The sequence below is a fragment of the Muscardinus avellanarius genome (genome assembly GCF_963383645.1).
Source record: "Muscardinus avellanarius genome assembly, chromosome: 13".
In the NCBI taxonomy this organism is placed as follows: domain Eukaryota; kingdom Metazoa; phylum Chordata; class Mammalia; order Rodentia; family Gliridae; genus Muscardinus; species Muscardinus avellanarius.
The window spans coordinates 77,524,352-77,543,245 of NC_137799.1; the positions used below are offsets into that span (position 1 = coordinate 77,524,352).

An 18,894-nucleotide genomic window follows, 5' to 3' on the forward strand; every position below is an offset into this window, starting at 1 on the left:
TGTGGTTGCACCCGCATTTGGGGCATAAATATTTACTATCATTATATCTTCTTGGTGTATTGTTCCTTTTAATAAAAGGAGGTGCCCTGATTTGTCTCTTCTGATGTGTATTAGTTTAAAGTCTGTTTTGTTGGATATCAGGGTTGCTACCCCTGCTCTTTTTTGGTCTCCAATAGCATGATATATCTTTTTCCATCCTTTCACTTTCAGTCTGTGAATGTCTTTGGCTTTAAGGTGAGTTTCTTGCAGACAGCATAGCGTATATTTGGATTATATTTCTTAATTCACATTGCCAGTCTATGATCTATAGATTCAGTGCAATTCCCATTAAAATACCAGCGACATTCTTCAGAGACCTAGAAAAATCAACTTTATATGAAGAAAGAAAAGACCCAGAATAGCCAAAGCAATTCTCAGCAATAAGAAACATGCAGGAGGCATCACAATCCTAGACTTCAAATTATACTATAGAGCAATAGTAGTAAAAACAGCATGGTACTGGCACAATAACAGATATACTGACCAGTGGGTTAGAATAGAAGATACAAAAACAAATCCACACATCTTTAGTCAATTAATCTTTGACAAAGGGGGCAAACTCATACGCTGGAGAAAAGCCTTTTCAACAAATGGTGCTGGGAGAACTGGCTAACCTAGAAAGATGGAACTAAACCCCTACATCTCACCATGCACAGGAATCAACTTGAGATGAATCAAAGACTTAGAAATTAGACCTGAGACTGTGAAGTTATTAGAGGAGGGCATAGGCTCAACACTACAACATATTGGCACAGGCAGTAACCTTCTTAACAAAACCTCCAAAGCTCAGGAAATTAAAGCAAGAATTAACAAGTGGGATAGCATCCAACTAAAAAGTTTCCTTTCATCAAAGGAAACCATCAAAAACCTAAAGAGGAATCCTACAGAATGGGAGAAGATTTTTACCAGCCACCACTCTGATAGGGGGCTAATATCCAGAATATACAAAGAGCTCAAAAGAATCTACACTAGCAAAACAAACAACCCAATCAAGAAATGGGCAAATGAGTTGAATAGACACTTCACAAAAGAAGAGATACAAAGGGCCAATAGATTCATGAAAAGATGTTCTACATCATTGGCCATCAGAGAGATGCAAATCAAAACTACACTGAGATTCCATCTAACACCAGTCAGAGTGGCAAGCATAAAGTAACCAAATAACAACAAATTCTGGCAAGGATGTGGGGAAAGAGGAACTCTTTTACACTGTTGGTGGGAGTGCAAACTAGTTCAGCCACTATGGAGATCTGTGTGGAGATTCCTAAGAAAACTGGGAATAGATCCACCATATGACCCAGCTCTACCACTCCTAGGTATTTTTCCAAAGGAGTTGAATACAGAGAACTATAGCAACTTATGCATACCTATGTTCATAGCAGCACAATTTGTAATAGCCAAAATATGGAACCAACCCAGGTCTCCATCAACTGAAGAATGGATTGCAAAACTTTGGGAAATACACATGATGGAATTCTATTCAGCCATAAAGAAGAACAAAATCATATCATTTGCAAGTAGATGGAAAGTCCTGGAGAGCATTATGTTACATGAGATCAGCCAAGCACAGAAGGAGGAGATACATATGTTTCCTTTAATATGCCCAAACTAGGGAACATAGAGGATACCAGTGGTGCTCCAGATAATGGAGGGGAAATATCAGCAAAGTTTGAATGGAAAGATAGGAGAGGAGGAAGGCTGAACTTGATTAATGACGGTCTACATCCGAATATGTGTAAAATTACGAATGTGGCATGGTTACCCTGGAAAATCATTGGTGGGAGGGGTGAAGGGAAAATGGGGGTGGGGGAGAGGGCACCAAGTATAGTTTAAATGTAAACCAAATATGTTCAATAAAAATTTTGTAAAAAAATTTAATAAGTATTTCAAGTCATTTAGTGAAAAAGAAAGAAGCTATGAATAGGGAATGATTTTAAGAGCTATGATTCTTTTACTTACAATTATAAAATAACATTAAAAATTAGGTTAAAAGAGATTTTCTTTGAAATACAAATTAACATAATGGACTAAGGGAAAAGTAGAAACACTGAATAGTTCAGTAACTACAACTAGAAAAGATAGTCCAGGAGTGATTAAACACCTGTACCTAAAAGTAGCAGACCCAGAGGTTTTGTTATTGGTTTCTTATTAACACCTTTCATAGAACAGATAAATCTTACACAGTTCAGCTCTTCTAAAACATAGAATAAAACATGAAGCTAAACAAAGCAAATGATAGCTACAATATTGCTATAGGGCAGTATTATATATCAGTCTCATTAGTGACATTTCAAATAAATTTTAGAATACCACTACAGAAGCCTATTAAAGAATAAAAAACATTTTATTTGAGGTATTCAAGGATAGTTCGGCTCTGTAGAATATACTACTCAATCTTTAATTACAAAAGCACACACAGTGAAATAAAGGAACTTGAGTGAGAAGCCACAAACAAAAAAACAAGTGGTAAGTTAGATTCATCGATTATATGTTGGAATTGCATATTAAGTAATGGGTTGTGTGGTGATACATGCCTGTAAACCCAATACTTAGAAGGCTAAGATAGGAAGTTTGCAGGTTCAAGGCTAGACCCAGCAATTTAGCAAGGCCCTGTTTCAAAAAATTTAAAAAAGTTCTGAGTTGTAGCTTGAAGATATGATGTCCCTGGGTTCAATTTTGGGGTGTAGCTTGAGGATATAATGTCCCTGGGTTCATGAAATTATATATTATATATAACATGATAGTTTTATGATTTCAGAAAATTATAAACAGTCATAAAGAAATATAAGAAAAAACATTAAAAGGGAGAAACATTATGGAAAGAATTAAAATGGAATCTCTACAATTAAAATTATTCTGTAATAAAATATAAAATACAAAAAAAATAAAATAAAATTGCTTAAGCTTACAGTAAAGTAGTCCTGGCTATTTTTTTTTTCTAAAATTAGCTAAGAACAAGAACCTGCAGCTCCATCTCACACCATTATATAACGGGGCTGCGCTAGAGTTTTGGCACCCTTATATGTGTGTCCTGTAGTTTTCCTAACATTGGTCTTAAGGAAGATACTGGCACACACAGAAGGGATACTAGTCAAGCTGTATTATAGTAAAGATTTTTTGCAGCTACTTTGATATGTAAGCATCATAATCTCATTCTGTATTACCCACTCCTGAGAATTTTTAAATGTCTTATAGTTTACAGGTTTATGAAGCTATTTAATTAATATGAGAATTAAATGATTCTTCTCTTCACTCAGTGGCTTCCAAAATATCATGCTTAATTCTATTATTTGGAGGACTTTTGATTATTGTAAATTAATATCATGAGTATCTTCTTGTTCTCACCTAAAAGCAATAAATAAATAAATAAATAAAGGGAACTACTTTGTCAGCTTGAATCAGATAGTGGCTTCTGTTCTCTATTGCTTCATCCACCAATAGTGTCATGGTGAATGAACAGGAACAGAGAGTTTGGTGATCGTCTATGGAAAGATCATACTGAACTAGGGTTTGTTGACCACATCTTGTAATCTTCTCCTCCTTTTCTTCCTCCTCCTCCTTCTTTTCCTCTTTATTCATACTGGAGAGCAAATAAATCCAAGGGGATTCTACAGCCTCCCTATTACTGAGATTATAGGCATGCACTACCACATCTAGTGTGAACATTTGGGTTTTTTTTGTTTGTTTTTTTTTTTTTTGTAGTACTGGGGGTGGAACCCAGGGGCTTTCTATCCATAAGCTATACTCCCAGACCTATTTTATATTTTATTTGGAAACAGGGTCTCACTAAGTTGCTGAGAGCCTCACTAAGTAGCTGAGGCTGGCTTCGAACGTGTGCGATCCTCCTGTCTCAGCCTCCCAAGCGCTGGGATTACAAGTGTGCATCACCATGCCTGGCCACCATTATTCTTTAGGGATAACTATACTCCTTGACACATGCATGAATACACACACACACACACACACACACACACACACACACAATTTTTTATAAATCATAAATTGCATCACCATCAGCATTATCATGATTATAATCAAAGCTTACCAATTTGAGTGCTACTGGATGACCTCAGACCTAAAATTTCAGAGCATAAAATTCACACAATGTCTGTTCTTAAGAACAATACATTTTAAAGAGAACTTTAAAATTATAACATATTTTTAAGGTTCTAATGACCTGTCTTTCTTCTCTTTTTTCTCCCATCTAAGAGAGATATTAAATGATTTTGTTAAGGAGCTCATAACTCTCCTTCCTTATAAAACAAAGAAAATTTTGCTTTGGAATATACCACCTTAAGAAAAAAGATATTGTAAACTGGGCATGGTGGTGCACACTTATAATCAGTATCTGGGAGGCTAAGGCAAGAGAATTGTAGGTTCAAAGCCAACCTTGGCAACTTAGCAAGGCTCTAAGCAACCTAGTGAGACCCTGTTTCAAAATAAAAAATAAAATAGGGCTAGGGGTATAGCTTGCCTGTAGAATGCCTGTGGGTTCAACCAATAATACCAAAACAAACAAACAACAACAAACAAAAAAACAACGAAAAAAGGTTATCTTTATTTAATTCCAACTTCCTAACTCCTATTCTTCAAATATTCATTAAAGCAAAGTATTAGTAGTACAAATAACTTAATCCAAAGTGACCTAAAACACTGTATTCTATATTGAATATGTATAGGCTTTATTCCTTGTCATTATTTCTTAAGTGATAAAAGTATGACAACTATTAGATAGCACTTACATTGCATTAGGTATTTTAAGTAAACCAGAGATGATTTAAAGTATGTGGGAGGATTGCAAACTAGTTACTTCAGCCACTGTGGAGATCAGTGTGGAGATTCCTTAGAAAACTGGGAATGGATCCACCATATGATCCAGCCATACCGCTACTGGGTATCTTTCCAAAGGGGCTAAAATCAGGGAACGACAGTAACATATGCATACCCATGCTCATAGTAGCGCTCTTCACAATAGCCAAACTATGGTGTCCATCAACAGATGAATAGATTACAAAATTATGGGAAATACACACAATGGAATTCTACTCAGCAATAAAGAAAAATAAATTTACATTATTTGGAAGAAAATGGAAGGACCTGGAGAACATTATGTTAAGTAAGATTAGCCAGTCACAGAGAGTTGAAGGGTTTTGTGTTTTCTTTAATATGTGTAGGATAGGGAGTAATTGGGATACAAGAGAGACCCCAGATAATACAGGAGAAACCTCAGTGGAGCCAGGGAAGAGATATGCAGATAGAAGAGGAGGAAGCCTGAAGTCCACTGTCAACATGAGTTACATTACGATGTGAGACTATAATGCACCAATAAAAGCACACACACCCAAAATAAAATCTGTGGGAGGATATACATAGGTTATGGGCAGATAGAGGAGCATTTTACTGAAGGTATTAGAGCATCCACATATTTTAGTATCTGTGGGAATCCTAGTATCAATTCCCTTGCAGATTCAGAGGAACAACTATATATATAAAATATTTATAATATATTGAAAAGACAAAAATAAATTTTTTGCTTTGTAGTTAGCTTTATATTTATCCTTTTCCTTCATCATTGACTGTAATTATCACTCCCTTTCTGCTTTTTAAATTATTTCTTGATATATGTCACTTCTTATCATCACTACTTCCTACTTTTTCTTTGGTCTCCATCCTTAGTTTCACATATTTGAACTGGCATACAGTGGACCCAGGTATAAGCAAAGGGAATAATAATAAGCTGTTTAGTCTCTTAATAAAATCTCAGAGAGTCAAAGCCCATGAAGTAAACAAAAAGCAACAAAAATGAAATAAAAGTATTGATAATCTTATTTATGTCACTTCTATAATGTTGTAGGGGGTTCATTTAATAACTTTTACCACAAATTTCTCATTATTATTGGATCTTTGTCATCAGCATACAAGAACATTGTAACTTAGTGAGACCCTTAGCAACTTTGCAAAACCCTGTTTCAAAATAAAAAACAAAAATGGCAGTAGGTGTCGCTTAAAGGTAGAATGTTCCTGGGCTCAAGCCCAAGTGCCACAAACAAACAAACAAACAAACAAACAAAACATTCTAACTAGCCAAACTAGCTGTCTTCTATATCTCAGTGCCTATTCTCTTTTAAGGTTGTGCAAATTCAAGTTTGTGTCCACCCACCTTACCGAATCTATGTCTGGCAAATCATCATTGACCTCCACAGGGACAGACACAGTGGTTGGTTCTCAGTCCTCCTTGTGGTTGCCTCAGCAGCTGTCTTTGATGTACATCACTTGGACTCTGTGATGCCTTATTTTCTTTCTTTTTTACTGGTTTCTCATTCTTAGTCTCTGGGTCGCTCTTCTCCTGTCCTCATTTTCTTAGTGATTTCACTTGGTCTCTTGACTTTAAATATTATGTATATTCTAATAATCTCAAATTCATATTTCCAGCCCAGACCCTTCTTCTGAATTCCAGGCTCAGATACTCAACTGCCTACTTAATGTCAGGCTTGGGTATCTAATAGGAATCTAAAACCCTATATGTCAACACATATCTTTAACACCTCACACCTAAATTATTCTCCCGATAGTCTTCTATTACTTTTTAAAAAAAATTCCATTCATCCAGTTTTTCTTAGGCCTAGACAAAAATCTTGGGGTTTTCCAGATTTTTCTTTTTTCTCCCACATCACACCCCACACCAATGATGTGTTCATTGGCTAAGATTTGACTATGGGCTTATTAGGCTATAGGTTAACATCATATCAAAGAAGTTTAGTCTCAGGCAAGAGGCACCCTATTTTATAGGAAAAGGGCCAATGTTAATATTTCTTAACAGTACAAAAGTACTATATGGAGAAAAACAAAAATCTAGTATCATACAAAAAAATTGGATGAGATACAAATCCTTCATGTCAAACCTCATTGTTATAGAGTCATTCTTTCACACCAGATAGCAAGACTTCTTAAAGGCAGAAGTATTTTTTTTTAACTCTATAAAATCCTTCCCCAGAGTATGTATTTGTTCTGTACATCTTTGCAGGTACACAGAAAGTGATAATTGAATAAATGAAAGTTCAGTGCCTAAAATAGCAATCTAGTGCCATAAACATTGCTTTAAGAGCTGAACATGGGTCATTGGAGCAGGCAATGCCATTTAGTTGTGGTCACTTGGTCAGCTGGAGCCTGAAGAACCACAATCTACTTTTAGCACTGTCAATTAAATAAGGACGTCCAGGATAACATCTGCTTTTCCAAATGACTCCAATACTTATGAAATGTGACATTTTGTTGTTGTTTCTTTTTACAGTTTTTAATTACCAGGTCTATTCTCATGAAATAAGGAACTGGGTTGCCTGGGAGTTCATCTGCTCCTCTTGTGTATTCCTCTCCCAAGTCAGCAGGCTTCAGTGTGGTTTTGCTTGCTATCTCCAACATTTTGACAGGCCTCCCTCTCCTGTCTTTTCACTGTCCTCCATCACTTCCAGGAAATAAAGGTTATTTTTAAAGTACAAGATCAATAGTCTTTGGGAAGTGGCCAAAGCATGATGGGTCATAGGATTGGGAAGAAGCTAAAGGATTGCTAAGAGAAGGGATGGCATCCGGCCATTCTGGAGATTGGGAAAGAGAGTCCACAGCTCTCATTTAAATGCTCTAAGTTTTTTTTGTTTTTTTCACAGGTTTTTGCCTTGGCATTCTTAGCTTTGTTCTTCAGCATTGCTTTGAGTTGAAGTAAATGCAGGCCCAGGCGGCTACTTACTTTTCATATAAAATGAAAAAGTTCCCTTAAAAATCAAGCTTGGCCCGAGCATTTTGATGGAGTCTTAAATCCTTGGTCACAGTGTTGCTCTTTAGTTTTTGATGCTGATGATCACTTAGCTGAGAGTTTGAGTCAAGAACAAAACAGTTATTATACTGTGACCATAAAATGACCAAAACAGTGACCAAAAAAAAATGGCTTTTCCTTGGCTAAAGGAATGCTGTCCAGCAAAGACGATACTAAAGAGAAGGGAGGGATGATCATGCCCAGAGCAGCGTCACTGCTGGGAAGCCAAATCAGGAGGAGAGGGGGGCTATTTAGTCTCCTCATTCTATCTCTTAGAAATCCTAGCTCCTTTTTAGTTCTCTACAATGCACCACAGGGATATTTTTCTTTATGAATTTTTAGGTTATATTTAATGGTCACGTATAACTTTTTGTACCAGAGAAGAAGATCTATGACTTTAGCCCTCCTTTTTCTCTCACCTGATTATTAGAGAAAACTGAATTGTTGCTCATCTCCTTGGCTTGGGACATTTGATTCTGCTACTGTTATTTAATAGGTGATCTTTCTTAAAGGTTTGCTTATATTTTTGTTCTAAATTTAGTAGTTCTTCCTATTTTATTTAATTAACTATTTAATAATGTTTCGGTGAATTGATCACTACAGATCAGAGTAATGTTTTGTGCATTCTTTTCTCCACATTTGCTTTGGATAGGGGTGTTGCACAATAGGCTGTGGATCAGCATTTGTTCATTGTCAGCTATTTCTGTATCATACGCACTGATGAGACCATGCTCCAATGCTAATCTTACATCATTAAAATGCCTTCCTAGGGAATTCTTTGACGGGAGAAGCTTGGTGGTGGCATTAATTGCAAGTAAAAGACCGTGACCTGTTGTAGGATGTAGAGTATCTTCTTAGAAGTGTCTGCCTTCATTATTGCAAACTCTCAGTAGTGCCATTAAAAAAAAAAAAATTCTTGCCCTATGTAGATCCCATTACAACCAGCAACAGAAGGCATATGTCTTCTGAACAAAAGAGTACTTATTTTCACATTTCAAGGCTGATGTTGGGTGATAACATTTTTTGCATATCCTAAACGTTTTCATGCAGATACTGTTTAAAAGCAAAAAGGGCTTTTACAATAATCTTCTTTGTGAATAAAATTTATACTCTTGGCCTGTGTTGCCTTTTCCATATGCCTATCAAGTTCTGAATAATAACTTCTGGCAGAGGGAAAGCAGGAATAAAACCAGGGTTGTTTCAGCTACTCACAGACCATTGTTTGTCATCTTTGCATTTTTGGATATGCCATTTCACCTTAAATAAAAATATTATACAGTTAATGCATTATAACAAGTTGCTAGGCTGTGGTTTTTAAGAAATAATGTATGGTGGCAAGTTGTGGCACCTTGTCTCTGGTGACTAACCAAACCTGTGATCAATCTACGTTAGGATGATTTAAGAGGACACATGAGGAGAAAAAATCTGCTAATTAATATGATTTTCCCAGTTCCTATACCCTTGACATTTTTATGAAAATTTTATAAAATTGAAGCAAAACTAAAAACAAAATGTGTGAGTTTGGGATGCAGAATAATCTAAACTATAAAATCCCATTGTCAATGTGATTCACATGCTGGGACTTTTAGGCTAGATCAGTGCAACACAGAAATAACTGAAATAAGAATGTCAGACTTTATTCATTTTCATTTTTTTTCTACAGACTTTTTTGATGTTTGATAAAGCTAGTTGGAATGAATTATTTATTTTAAAATAGCTAATTTGGTTATAATAGCCTAATTGGTGTGAGTTTGTGGATATGGCTTTGCTAACAATTTAGTTTTTCATCAAATGAAAGGACCAAACACACCTGAAATATGCCATTATAATGTAGAATTTATTTTTGTTGAAGTTATTTCTAATTGATCAGTAGGTTTCTACCTAATGTTTAGTAAATCTCTTAAGGCAACAAAACGAGAAATCTTTGCATAACATTATGTAAGATGCTATAGCTGTTTATCTTTGTAATAATCCTCATTTTGCTAAGTTTACTGGATAAAGTCTGTTATGAACTGCAGAAAAACAGGTTATAAATAATGAAATTATAAAAGTTATAACAGTTATGCAGGCATTTATATAATTGATACTCTTTTTTTTTTTTTTTTCAACAGTGCAAATACAAGTGGAGGAAGAAGAGGATACTGAGGAAAGCTCAAGTAAGGGGGGTGGGCTCCACGGGGGCGTTTTCTGTGGGTCACAATAAATTCAGCGGAGTAATCCTGTCACCCTTTGGGTTTGAACTGGCCACATACAAGTACAGGAGTGTGTGTTTGTGAGAGTGCTTTGCGATGTTTTTACAAAAGGGATCAAGTACAGCAAACAGAATGCTCACCCTAGATCCTATTTGATTGGCATATATACACATATACCCAGTTTATACGTTGTCCATGATCAAGTAGTTACTAGTTTATAACATTTTGTATTTCTCTTCTATTTTCTCTGGAAAACCTTTTGAGCGGGTGGTTCATTTAAGATGAAAGAACATATCTTTTTGTACCAGTTCATAAGTATTTTCTCTGAATTGCTCTGTTGTTTTTACTTTGTGGGGACTCAGTTTAGAAGCATGAGTTGTGATCCTTTTCCAGGCACCTGGACCATTCATGGCCTGGAACATAAGAAAGGCCATTATATGAGCAAAAGCTTTGATTTTTACCAAAAGTGAATGAAAGAGCAGCTTCTAAAGAAAAGTTCAATTAGAGGAGCCCTGAGACCATCAGTCCAAAACCCAGCATGGCCCCAATGAGAACACACAGTGCCAATGGTTTTCATTATTTAGGTGCCTTCTAAGTAATGAAAAATGTTGATTACTTAGATTCCAGGCTAATAAAATGAGAAAAAGCCCAGAATCACACATATTCTGGTGCTAGGACCTGAATAGAGAATCCAGTTCCTTTCTAAAGGTAGCATTGTGCACAGGTCTGCATTTAGTAGACAACCAAAAAGCACTACCAGAATTTGAATATTTAGAAGCTAGGAAAAATGCCAGAGATTTTTTTTTGTTTCTAAGTGGTTATTAATTTAATAATACACATTTCAATAATAGTAAAGTAAAAGTAATTTCAATTTGCCAGGCGTAGTGGCGCACGCTTGTAATCCCTGTGCTTGGGAGGCAGAGACAAGAGGATCACGCTGGTTTGGAGCCAGCCTCGCTGGCTTAAGAGACCCTGTTTTCAAGTAAAAAAAATATAAAATAGGCCTGGGAGTGTAGCTCAGACGTAGAAGGGCTTCCAGGAACCCCAGTACCACCAAAAAAAAAAAAAAAAGTAATTTCAATTTATATCTGGACACCCTTATCCATCTATAATTACTTTTTAAAAACAATTCTTAAAAATACCAGGCACAGTGGTGCACACTTGTAATCCAGCGTTTGGGAGGCTGAGACCTGAGGATTACAAGTGTGCGCCACCACACCCCGCTTTATTTTTTATTTTGAAACAGGATCTTGCTAGGTTGCAGAGAACCTCACTAAATTGCTGAGGCTGGCTATGATCCTGCAGTCTTCCTGTCTTAACTTCTCAAGTACTAGAATTACAATCATGTGCCACCATGCAGGATATGTGTTAATCTTTTTAACATATTGTTGAATTTTATTTGCCATTATTTTGTTAAGAATTTTTGCATCCTTATTCATCAGGAACATTTTCACAAAAGTTTCCTTTTTTCATAGTTTGGTATCAAGATAATCCTGGACTTATATAACTAGTTTAGACGTGTTCCCCTCTTCAGTTTTTTAAATGTTTCAAAAGGATTCGCATTAATTCTTTTTTAAATGTTTAGTGAAATTTACTACTGAATCAAGTAAATTTGTATACTACCAAATTGTTTTTAAAGGAAGGAAAAGAATTATTTTAGAAAAAGAGAGAAGCCAGCTGTGGTAAAACACTTTTAATCCCAGGACTTGAGAGGCTGAAACAGGAGAATTACATGTTTACAGCTAGTCTCAACTACTTAGGGAGGCCCCAGCCAGTCTTTGTATCTTAGTGAGACCTTGTTTTAAAAATAAAGAATAATAAAGTAGGACTGGGGGTGCTGTTTGGAGGTAGAATACCCCAGGGTTCAATCCCCAATACTGCAAAAAAAAAAAAAACTGAAAAAAAAAAAAGAATAAAGACAAACTGGGGCTGTGTACCTATAGTTCCACCATTCAGGAAGCTAAGGCAGGAGGATCATTTGAACTTAGGAATTTGAGTCCAGTATGAGCAACACAATGAGACTCCCAATCTCAAAAATAAATGAATAAAATAAAAATGAAAATATTTATAAAAGAATGTAGATATTGAACTGAGAGGCAACTCAAGGGATTGAGTTTTTCTAAAATGATTCTAGTTTATAGTACTTCCTTGTGATTCCTATTCTTTTTTTCTAAGATATAGCGAAAAACATATAGTGGCTTATAACTCCATCATTATGTGTTAGATTTGTGACTTCTAAATTTGGGCCTGCTTTGAATGGTCCTAGAAGTCATGATATGATACCAAACTCCAAATTGTCTAGTTCCAAATAAATAAAGACTAGAACTATAAAGATTAATAAAATTTGAGGATCCACATTTACATATTAGAGTATAAGAGCCACAAAGGAAATGGATATCTAAGTAAATGTATTTAAGTGAAAGACAATGATATTTAGTGGGCTGTGGTCTCAGATATGTAATGCTAATTATTAAAAAGAACAAAGTTGAAATAAAAAACAGCACTTTCTGAGGACTTCTGGGAAGATGGCGACGGAGTAAAATGCTAACAACCAATCTCTATTACCACAAAATCAGCGCCTTTCATAGCCAGAAAACACCATCAGCAGAGAAACAAAAAATGTAATTTTAAGAGACAGAGAAAAAGAGGGCTGGAAAAACGAGACACCAGAAACCAGACCGCAGTGCGGCAGCCGGAGCTGCGGCGTGAAGCAGCGAAGGCCATTTTGCCTTGCAGCACCAGGCTCCAGAGAGGAAGGGAACTCATAACGGAGTTCAGAAACCAGAGAGGAGATACGCCGGCCTCACACTCGAGAACGCGGCAGCAGCGCCTTACTGCTGGCGGCAGCGGCGAGTTCACCAGACGGCACCAGACCAAAGCACTCAACAGCCCACCAAGCTCCAGAGAGGAGTGGCGGACAGCGAGCTGAGGTGAGCCGCTGCGGAACAGCCGGGTGGGATTCAGCAGATTTCTCGGTGCAGGGAGCATCTAAAACTCCCAGGGGCTGGGCTCAGCGCACCCTGAGGGACTCAGAGTGGAGTTCAAAAACAGAAAAGAAATGTGCCAGCCTCATGGCCGAGGGTGCGGCAGTGGCGCCATATTGCTATAGGCGGCAGCAGCAGCAAATTCACCGAGTCCACGACAGCTCCATTTGCACACTCAACAGTGAGTCAAATTGGGGCCCCTAGAGGAGAAATCCCAGTACTGTACTCCCAGGGACTTGACCTAGTGGGGGAGTGGTGGTGGTAGAGATATTACACTATAGGAGAATGCCCAACCTGGCACACCCCATGGTTTAAAGCAGCCTCAATTGACTCCCTGGGTCTGAGACCCTGCGATACAACCCAGTAAAGGAGTAGTGGGAACTGAGATACCATAGACTCGAGATCCACAGCACCTTAAGTGAAGTCGTAGTGACCCAAGGAAGAACCCAGAGAAGGCACAAACTTCCGAAATCATGGGAAAGAGGAATAACAATGGAGCAATGAATGCCCACAACCCCACAACATCAGAACCCAATAAAACAGAAATTCAGAGATTTCTAGAAGATCAAATCAGGAAAATAACTGTAGAAATAATAGAGGTGTTTCGAAAAGAATTCAGAGAGAGCCAAAGAGAGATAAAGGATGCAATTAATGAAGTAAAGGCCTCAATTCAAAGTACAAACAACTGATTAGACCACATGGAGAATAGAATCTTGCTCCTAGAAGATGATCATTCAAAAAATGAACGCATAGTTTCTAATTTAGAAAAAAAATTCCGACAGCAGGAATCTGACATTGGAGAAATATGGGCCCATTTTAAGAGAGCTAAGCTAAGAATAATTGGAATAGAGGAGAGAAAAGAAGATGAAACCAAAGGGATTAACAATCTTTTCAAGGAAATAATAGCAGAAAATTTTCCAAACATAGAGCAAGAGGTCGATACACAGGTCCAGGAAACTTATAGAACTCCCTTTAGAGAGGATCAGAGAAGAGGATCTCCACGTCACATAATTGTCAAAATGACCACTGTGGAAGCCAAGCAGAGAATCTTAAAGGCAACAAAAACAAAGGGCCAAGTGACATTCAGAGGCAAACCAATTAAAATCACTCCAGACTTCCCAAACCAAGTCATGAGAGCCAGAAGGGCTTGGAGTAACATATTCCAAACTCTGAAAGAAAACAACTTCCAGCCAAAAATTTCCTACCCAGCAAAACTTTCTATCAAATTAGATGGAGAAATAAGAAGCTTCCATGACAAACAGAAACTGAAGGAATTTATGTCTTCAAACCAGCGCTAGAGAAAATACTCAAAGAGATTAACTACAAAGAAGAAATAGGTAACACACACCAGAACCAGAGAAACAAGATTTTCCATCCAACAGACAACTAAGATGGGTTATCTGTGGAGATTCATTACTTATGTTAGTCTTTTACCTATCTCTAAATTGTATTGTTTGCCTTTATTGTTAATTTTGAGGATTTCTAGTTGGAATATTAATAAACCTTCAGATAAAGCATTTGGAAATTTTTTATCCCATTCTATTAGTAACTTTTAACTCTGTTTACATTGTCTTTGGATATACAATATTTTTTTTTTTTATTTTTTAGGGAGTTTGTATACTCTTCTGTTGCCTGTGCCATTGAAATCATATCCAAGAAATCACTGCCAATTTCAGTGTTGTGAGGTTTAATGACCCAGATTTTCTTCTAAAAGTTTATAGTATTAAGATTTATATTTAGGTTTTTTATCTATTTTGAGTTAATATTCATATATGTGTTAGGTACGGGTCCAATTTTATTCTTTTTCATGTAATTATTATTTTTCAACAATATTTAGTTAAAAGATTAGTATTTCTTTCACCAAATGTTTGTGGAAACCTTGTCAAAAATAACTTGACAATATATGGAAGAATTTATCTCTAGGCTTTTATTTAACTCCAATGGTTTATATATCTGCCTTTAGAACAGTACTACACTGTTTCAATTATTGTAGCTTTATTTGGTTTGAAATCAGAAAATATACATCTTCTAGCTTTGTTCTTTTTCAAGATCGTTTTGGGTATCTAGAGTCCATATTACATATTAGGATAAATTTTTTTCTGAAAAATAAATAAATAAATGTATGGTAGTTTCACCTAAAAAATATTCTCTGGTAAGAAAGAAAGCAAAAAGAAATATTGAACTGTTATCTTTTAGTCATCAAAAGCTTGGTATCAGACAAATGAAACTGTTTTGTGAGATTATCATCATTAATATTGGATAAATTGATATAAAACTAGATGTCAACCACTAAGCCAAGCATGGGAAGGAGGAATGGGGAGGGAACGGGGTGAGGATTGGGTAGGGGCTAACTGGGCAATATGTGCATGTATGTCTACAAAAGTATTTTCTTTATACCACTATGATGTATGAATACATTGCACCAATAAAAAATAAAATTTAATTAAAAAAAAGAAATAAGAAAAAAGCACTTTCTGATATTTCTCACTGAATCATCCATCCCCTGCTGTGTTTAGGTGAAGAGGAGGAAGATAAACTACCCAGAAGAGAAAGTTTGAGACCAAAGAGGAAACGCACCAGAGATGTTATCAATGAAGACGACCCAGAACCTGAACCAGAGGATGAAGAAACAAGGAAGGCACGAGAGAAAGAACGAAGGAGGAGGCTGAGACGAGGAGCGTAAGTTGGCCCTGATATTTACCTGAAAGCATTACTGATTAAAGAGCACCCGACACTGAAAGACCACTCCTCTTACATAATCCTTGGTCTTAAAATTAGTAATTAAAACTCATTTAGAACTACAGACTTAAACTGATCCTACCACTTTATTTAACCTAATTAAGTATATTTTAATAATTAAGATAGAATTTAAAAATAAATCTATACTAAAAATGGGCCGTGAGAAATTCCCTTATGAAAGATTAAATTGTCATAGGTCGTTAAAATTTTATAGTTAATATAAATATTTGAAAATTATCTCATTAACTGCATATGTTATTAAGGTTAAGTAAAAAGCTCATAAAGAGTTATCCCAAGTCACCTTACCTTACAGAGGAAGGGTTAGCAAACTATGGCTAAATATAGTCCAAGAGCTAAGAATGGATTTAAAGGGTTAGTAATAAAAAGAAAGACTAGAGGACAGTATGTAACACTCAAAGCCTAAAATATTATCTGTTTGGGTCTTTCCAGAAACAAAGTGTGTTGGCCTTTGCTACAGAGGATTGGGGTTATCATTTCATTTTTTGATACAGCCCATCATTTTCTAGTTCCAACATTTTACTGAATGCTGATTTTGTATGGAATAATGTACTAAATGCTGGTTAGGAAAAATCCAGGAAAATAATTTTATTTTCCTGGTGTTATGGTTTGGATTTGGGATGTTTTCCCAAAGGCTCATGTGTTTAAGTCTTGGTCCTCTATGCAGCCAATCCCAGAGGTGAGGCTTTAGAAAACAATTGGATCCTGAGGGCTCTGACCTGCCCAGTGGGTTAATCCATTGGTGGCTGAATGGATCACTGGGAGGTGATGGGAACTGTAGGCCACTGGGCATGGCTGGAGGAAGTAGGCCCCTGGGGACATGCCCTGCAAGGGTATTTCTTGTCTGGGTTTCTTCCTCTCTCTGCTTCCTAGCTGTCACAAGCTGGGCAGCTTTCCTTCACCTCACTCTTTTACCCTGATGTTCTGCTTCACCTCAGGCCCAGTGGAGCCAGCTGACAGTTGACCTGTGGAACCATGGGCCCCAGTGGATCTTTCCTCCTCTAAGTTGTTTTACTCAGGTGTTTGACACAGTGACAAAAAGCTGACTATTATGCTTGGCTTTCTGGAAATTTGAAGATGGCAGGTAGGAAGGCAATGGGTACCCATAAAACACATCTAATAATAGAAGACCTAGATTGTTGTTTAGAAAAGATGAAAGGGAACAGCCAACCTATTCTGCTACTTGAAGGTAATATGACTGTGATCTCCACAAGGCGGTGAACGAAGCACTCCTCTGACTTTAGATGGCGAGGAACTTTCTCAGATATCTTCCAGAGATAAAGCACTGCAGTGTTCCATACCTCTATTATATTACTCCTTATAAATAATTGTTGTTAAATACAAGTCTGTGAACATTTTGTCAGGTAGAAAAGCTTAATATTAATAGACGATGTTTCCTTTTAAAATAAAAGCAATCCAACTCCCTTTTACTTTATGTTTTCCTTTAAGTTTTAAAATTTCTCTTCTCCTCTTATTCTTTTCATCCTCTTTCTTCCCAAGCTTTATCTCTTTTTCTCTCTTTCTCTCTCTTTTTGGAGTATCGAGACATAACTTGCTTTAAATTTTGACTCTGAAATTTTTGTATTTATATTATCTTTTCAACCAGCTTTGTTCCTTGCAAAATAAAATGTGACACAAGTTTTGTAATACTATGAATACTATGATTGTTAGTACTGTTACTATACATATGCTATATATATGTATATACTATATGTATGTATACTATACGTATATATATATATATATATATATATATATATATATATATATATCCTATTAGCAAGGCTTTTGCTTTCTGACAGAGGTATTTCATTATAAAATATCACCAATAAATATATATGATACAGATTGTGTTCCAGAATTTGCTTTTCTTCTTACATAGGCCTCATAAAATTTCCTCTAAAAAGGTAAGCTGAGCTCTGCTTTCCTGGTGCTCTTAGGGTCCTCATATTAAATGTCTAACCTTGATTCTTCAAGGGCCATGTGAGTCAGCTGGATCTTATTCATATGACAGTGTCTCTCCTTAACTGGCTTCATCTTATTTTGAAACTGAGAAGCCCAGAAGCCACTGAGTGTGCGTCCCTATCGCCCCTTCCACATAGCTAAGTCTTTATCTCCATGGATTTTGCAAATTATAGCACTACTGCCACAATTTATATATCTATTTCAAATAGTCTCACCATCAGTTGTTCATGATGGCCCTTAGTTCTGAGCAATATTTTGGGCTCCATTTTCTAGTGTTTATTTTGAAGACAAGAATCTTTTAAAGCAAATTTTATTAGCAACTATATTTTGAGGAAAATTAGTAGGCAAAATCAGGCATATTTATTTAGGTTAATTAATTCAAAGTTTTTTATTTAAATGTTCAAACAAGGCCACAGGGATTTTCTCTTGCACTGACAAAGCATTCAAAACCTTCTAAAACTAAGGTTGTAAGGCTATCTTTGGAGACAGCTAAAAAAAAAAAAAAAAACAACATTGCGTTGTTATACATTTTGGAGTATTTCTAATAATATTACAGGCTTTTTCTGACCCAGTTTTAAGTGAATAAGTAATATATTCATAGTAGTGAAAAATTCAGCATATTATGCCTTCTTTTTTTCTAACAACTGTTGTTTAATCAAACTTAAGCTAGAAAATCTTTCTTGTACAGATTAGTCCTAAATTTTAGAAGGTGAAACATATGTATTCTATATCTTTTTAATATGATTAGCCTTTTCTTTGTGTGGATCTTAGAAAAGCAGCTTTTCTGTTTTTCTGGTTGGAGTAATATTTTAGTTATTTGCATATTTGAAGGTAACTTATCAGTCAGTCACTGTACCCTGAAACACAGCTTGATCCTCTTGGGAGCAATCAACAGTTAACAACAAGAAATTTAAAAATTCCTATCTGGAATCATGTTGTATAGGAATAAATGTTTTCCCATACATAGTAATTTTGCATTGTTATATTTTAGTGACTTTAAGCACTGGTTTAGATTGATAACTCAAAGTCAACAGGAAAGTTCTATACATATGCATTTACTCAACAAATATCTTTCTAGCTCCATAAATCCATAATGCAGTAAGGCAGAGGCCATTAAATGCAAGTTATTATGAAATAAGATAGTGTATAT

General features: G+C 36.1%; 1 protein-coding gene across 1 annotated transcript in view; it reads left to right on the plus strand.

Moving 5' to 3' along the window:
• TMC1 (transmembrane channel like 1) overlaps positions 1–18,894 on the plus strand; it is a gene marked incomplete at both ends in the record, with an annotated part of 183,910 nt that overhangs the window by 59,456 nt on the left and 105,560 nt on the right. Inside the window, 3 exons of the mRNA XM_080708995.1 lie at positions 6,169–6,256; positions 9,958–10,002; positions 15,539–15,701. Of these exons, the coding sequence (XP_080565121.1) occupies positions 6,169–6,256; positions 9,958–10,002; positions 15,539–15,701 (296 nt within the window). The remainder of the gene's footprint in view (positions 1–6,168; positions 6,257–9,957; positions 10,003–15,538; positions 15,702–18,894) is intronic.